The sequence below is a fragment of the Pundamilia nyererei genome, unplaced genomic scaffold (assembly GCF_000239375.1).
Source record: "Pundamilia nyererei isolate P.nyererei 1_Seehausen unplaced genomic scaffold, PunNye1.0 scaffold00067, whole genome shotgun sequence".
Classification (NCBI taxonomy): Eukaryota; Metazoa; Chordata; class Actinopteri; order Cichliformes; family Cichlidae; genus Pundamilia; species Pundamilia nyererei.
Genome location: NW_005187468.1, coordinates 2,919,671 through 2,925,308, shown reverse-complemented (window position 1 = coordinate 2,925,308; position 5,638 = coordinate 2,919,671). Strand labels below are relative to the sequence as shown.

At 42.5% G+C, this 5,638-nt stretch overlaps 1 protein-coding gene across 1 annotated transcript in view; it reads left to right on the top strand.

Moving 5' to 3' along the window:
- lipeb (lipase, hormone-sensitive b) overlaps positions 1-5,300 on the top strand; it is a 27,902-nt gene extending 22,602 nt beyond the window's left edge. The window contains exons 10-13 of the mRNA XM_005736207.2: positions 396-581; positions 1,519-1,700; positions 2,643-2,909; positions 3,665-5,300. Of these exons, the coding sequence (XP_005736264.1) occupies positions 396-581; positions 1,519-1,700; positions 2,643-2,909; positions 3,665-4,066 (1,037 nt within the window). The 3' untranslated portion in view covers positions 4,067-5,300. The remainder of the gene's footprint in view (positions 1-395; positions 582-1,518; positions 1,701-2,642; positions 2,910-3,664) is intronic.
- The last annotated feature ends 338 nt before the right edge of the window (positions 5,301-5,638 follow it).

The following is a 5,638-nucleotide window of genomic DNA, read 5'->3' as shown; positions in this document are numbered from 1 at the left end:
TGTGTGTGTGTGTGTGTGTGTGTGTGTGTGTGTGTGTGTGTGTGAGATAAATTTTAGTTTCACAAGGCAGGAGAACTGAGGACAATGAATGACTGCAGGAATTGGCTAACAATTTGTGACAAAGAGATTGGCTATGCTGACTCTCCTTTCAATAACTGAACTAAAACACTCATCATTTTTCTGTTCCTTCCTGCTGTCCACATTGTGTATTGTTGGCTTTGCAAATAATTGTATGGCAATATTGAACGCACTCTGTCATCGTTTACTGGACTATTATACCTCTCTTATTATTGCTTTCCTGTCTTCTCTGTTGTTATTCATTTGTGCTTACTGAAGAATAACAAACACTTTTATCCGTTTTGTACATTTACTTCCTTCTTTTATGTCTTCTCCAGGCAGTGGGCCACAGACCGAGAAGCAGGTGGAGAAGGTGAGCACGCTGAGCCTGGTGAGGAGAGACACTGCACTTCTGCTGCGAGATTTCCGACAGGGAGCCTCCAACTGGATCCACTCTCTGCTCGATTCTAGCAGAGCTCCAGCCTCCACCAGCACAGCACCAGAGGCACCAACAGAAGCCACAGGTATACAAGTAACTGTTATAGTTGTTAGTTGTCAGGTTGGAACATTAGGTGTGGCTTGAATGTATTTGATAGGCAGTTGCAGTCTGTCCATGTCTTGGTCATCCGCCCTTGCTCAGATATGTGTGGGTGTATATCTCCCACATTCTGTGTTTTCATTGAGCCAATTAATATAAGTGTTCCCCAAGTTCATTTACACCTCTCATGAAAGAGGTCAGTGACATGAGAACTTCTTATGCAGCATCTAACTAATTATTGCTTTAGCCAAACCATTTGTGTAGTACTCCTGTATCCATATTCATATCAGTTCTCATCTTTGGGGTAGCAGAGCATTGACAGTAATTGTTAATTGTAGCCACCGTAAATCTGGTGGCGAATTGTAATTTTCATGGTGTGCCCCTTACCTTGGTGACACCCCCACAGCTGCAAGCCCAGTCTAATGAGAGTATCATTGGTGGGTGTACATTAGTAAAAGGCCATCATGGTGCTGAGATGGTTCATTATTAAAGAGATAGGAGATCGGTAGAGCTTTGTGAGACCAGCTACTAACTGCTGTGTTTTGACAGTTCAGGGCAGGCAGATGCTATCATCGTGTGACAGCACTTTTTGAATTTCCTCCACCTACTTCTCATCTCTTCCAGATATAGCTCAATTTGCATTCTAGGCTTTTAACTATTGGCTGTCAACCAGAGGACATATGATAAGTGGAAACAGTAGATGAAGTGAAAGTGATTGTGTGTCACCAGTGTTATTTTTCATGTGTCCTTCAACTGTGGTTAGTCCAAATGAACTAAATGCCCTCTTCATTCTTAATATGCTCTGACCTGTCAATCCTGTGTCGTTTCTGAAACTTAATTGTACTATATGTTTGTTTCTCATTGGCATTCTTAATTTCAGTTGTGCATTCATCAATATGGTTCCTTCTGTCCTTGCTTCCTAGATGCAGTGAGGAAGAGCATTTCGGAGGCGAACATCTCTTCTCCTCATACAGACCCACCTGTCCCCACGGATCTTTCGGAGTTCCCCAACAGGAAATTATCAGTGAAGAGCCAGACGTGCCAGAACTTGGGATCCCACAGCAATCCCATTCCCAGCAGTGCACCGCTGCTCTCTGAGCGTGCTGTAGGTCATGCTTGAACAGCTTGCTTTCAGCTGATGCTCTTATGCAGAAGAACCTAACAGTATTAAATGGCCAAGATCTGTTTCTTTAATAACACCTGGCTGTTAGTGGGAATCATTGTGAGAATTAAACCTGTCGTTATTTGACGATGGGTAATTTAATGATGATTGTAGCACCACTTTAGTGAAGTGAAATCCCACTAGCCTCTTGTCTTTGATCAGGATATCTCTGCTTTCAGCTTGCTTTAAAAGGATTTGGCACGCAGTTGTAGCCTTTTTAAGAGGTCGAACATTTTTGGGGCATTGAAATATTTTGGCCGTTGATCAAACAATGCTGTCTACCCTGTAGTGATGTGCATGTGTCACTTTGATGAACTCATCCGAGATTGTGTCACCCATCCCTCACAAACAGATTTGGCTTTGAAATGCTGACAGGATATCAAAAGGTTTTGGTTGTGCGAGTACTGGCAAGGTGTTGCAGATTATCCTCATATTTTCTCGCAGGCACACTGGATTAGTGGCTGGCGCAAGCAAAATTAGCAAGCAGAGGTGACGTAAGATATTAAATATGCTTTTCCTTCTGAAATGGGAATCGCTCAGCCAAGAGTCAGGCACTGAGCCAAGATTTTTCCAAGGACAAAGTGGCGTGTGTGTTTACATAACTGTGGCTCATGGCTCATCGCTAGGCAGTGGTGCAAGTTTCAGTCATTATGCAACTTTAATGTTTAGTAAGTTTGGGGAAACCTGCAGTCAGCTGAGATTGAAGTCATTTGGACGAGTGATGAAGCAGTTCTCCCATTGAAAACTGAATCCAGATGGATAGAATAAACTTTATAGGACTTATAAAACCAACTTTTCTTGTAAAAATGTTTTAGCCTTTCTTATTTTTTATTGATATAAAGATATCCTTTGAAATAACCTAATATTTTCTCATCCTTTATGTAGCCAGAAGATGTCAGTTTCTTCTTTGCCAAAGATGAAGATCCCTCAGTGATCACTGACCTGTCTTCAGTGGCCATACCACCCCCTGCTGGAGAGGAGGGCTCACAGCAGGAGCACCCCAGGGAATTTCCTCTTGGGTTTGAGCCACTGCGCTCAGAGCAACTAGCAGAGATGAAGGTGGAGAGCTCTCCAGTGGTCAAGGATCCTTTCTGCTCACCTCTGCTAGCCCCTGACAGCATGCTGAAAGGGCTGCCACCTGTACACATAGTGGTAAGAGGACGTAAACGGTTACTTGTACAAATCTATTGTTTGCGTTACTCATTGTGTGCTAACAGTAGTCTATATTTTATAGCAAAGTGTTTTCTGTGAGAAGGTGTGTGAGATTCAACTTCAAGTATAAGTTGAGCATTATAAAGGTAGACTGGCAAAAGCACATGCTCCCATGGTAGTGGCTATGGAGTTTTCTGTGGAAGCGCAGCCTCCCTCTGTAGATGGAGTTTAACTGTGTGTCACATAACTGTACATATTTACTGTCTAGTCTTCTGAGCACTTTCTGAAGACTTACTGGTCACTTAAAAGTTGAGACTTGGGGGGCAATGGTGTCATCACTGGCTGGAATTGGAGCTTTTGATTGTATTACACAATCCCTTTCGATGCATTATATACTATACATGGTGCTGCAGAGGCATTAAAGTGTTAACTGACAGCATACCAAAAGATGTACGTGGTTTACAGATATTGAAGTGAAACAGTGTGATGGGAGAGAGAGGGTAGGTTAAAGTTATGTTTTTCCTTTTCTCTTTTCTTATTTTTGTTGTTGTTGGGTTTTTGTTTTGTTTTTGTTTTTTTTAAATTCGCTGGAGTGAGTCAGCGAGAATGTAAAGAAATTGGGGACAAAAGAGACTGAGGATGCTTGGCTTCGTTTTCTTCATCCACTAATTAAGATTCATGACATGTCTGAAGGGAATCCAGATTTGCTTCTCACCATTTCTAACCCTTCTTTTCCTCTCTCTCCCCACCCTCAGGCTTGTGCACTAGACCCCATGCTGGACGACTCTGTAATGTTTGCCAAGCGTTTGAGGAACATAAACCAGCCTGTCACTCTCTGTGTGGTGGACGACTTACCCCATGGCTTTCTCAGCCTATCTCAACTCTCAAGGGAGACAAGGGAGGCTGCCAATGTCTGCGTGGAGCGAATTCGCGCCGTCTTCACACAGGACACACCCCCAGAGCCACGGAAGCACCGCAAGTTGGAACGGACCGACGGGGGTGTGTCAGCATCTTCAGGGGAAACCAGTTCTCTCTTTGTTGGCCCCACTGAGGGAGGAGAGCTAGCTGTCGGGAGAGGGGCTAAAATTGCTGATGGGGAGGGCGCAGTTGCTGTGGCAGCCCAGAATAACACTGATGCTGGTGGCATTGGGGCTTAAATAAGGCTATATAATAAAAAAGGGGGACTGCATTTCACTCGAGGAGCGAAGAGAGAAGGAGTAAATGAAAGTCGGACAAATTTAGGCAGCGTAGTGCCTATATGCAAGGCAAAGCATCCTGAAAACAGACAGGGGGTGGGAAATGCAGTCTAGCATATCGCCCAGTGTTTGAGAGACAAAAAAAACAGCAGAGGAGGAGCACTGAAATATAACTTCCTCTGCTTTACAATTCCTGCCACTTGTCTGTGCACCATTATACACCAACGCAAATCTGGCAGACAAAGTGAACACACCCACAAGAGACAGTCATGTTTTAGAATAAAATTATTTAGCAGCTACTTAGATCAAAGACCAGCACTCACCCACACACACACAGCAGTCGTACTTAACAGAGTTGCTGTGAGGCAGCAAAGGCTCGGACATAAAGAGGCACAGACTATTCTCGAGACGAGGCCTGAATGGGTGATTCATATAGGGCGAGGCAGTGATTCGAGGCCCTAATCAGATAGTAGTAGGGACACTATATGCTTCAGTGTGGAGTCACCTCTATCAGAATGGCCATTTGTCCGTTAGGGAGGGACTCTAAATAACACTTAATAGCTCCACATTGTGTTCTCAATTACGCCAGTTTAGCAGTCAATACAGCTCACTTTGTGGATGGTAACTGTGTAGACTCTCTCTCTAAAATAGAATTACAAAGCTAGAACAACAGCGTGAAACACTTGAAACTGGATAATTGATTCACTTCTTTTCTCATATTTGTTGCAGTTTTAAATCATTTTATGAATTCTATGCAGTAGTATTAGTTTTGTTATTTATATCAGTTTTTATTGCAGTTATGCCAGGCTTAATTGTTCTTTTCTGTTCTATATTATATAATGAACTCTTTTCATTTCTTTCCCCCCATGTTTTTCAGTGTGCTGAATATTTACCTCTGCTTTTGTGTGTGTGTGTAGCAGCAGCTGTTCTGACATCGCTGGCTTTTCCAATTAAGCTTCTGTTCTACCCTCAGCAATATACAATGATCAGAGTAAATGTAGAACATTACACAGGCACAGAGTGCCCTGCCTTGTGCATTTTTGTAGTGATATAATAATGCTAGTACAAAGACTGGACTGCATTAGTTTGTAGACAAGTACACTTAGGATACATCTTGTAGGTCTTTCAGTGACAATCATTGCTTTGATATTTTAAAATGTTTTTTCTTTTTTTCTTTTTTTTCCTTTTTTTGTTACAGCAGCAGAAAGTCCAGCTCTCAGCTATCAATACACATTTAAAATTTCACTACAGTGATTTCCTCTCAAGTTGCCCTGGTCACTGACTGTGTGCTACTGTTCACTACTTCTCTGCACAGTAGGGACTGTGTCAAAGTGCCACTTCTCTGTAGCTGTGGGATTTCCTGACAACTCTTTTTCTTTCTTTCTTTCTTTCTTTTTTTTAATTACAAATTGGAGGCTTTTAGGAAAAACTTAAGCAAAGGAAAGGGATTGCAGAGGTGCGCTGTAAAAGCCATTAAGACTTTTTGTAAGACGTTTTTGACCAACTAAATGTGTCTGGTCCATCATACATATA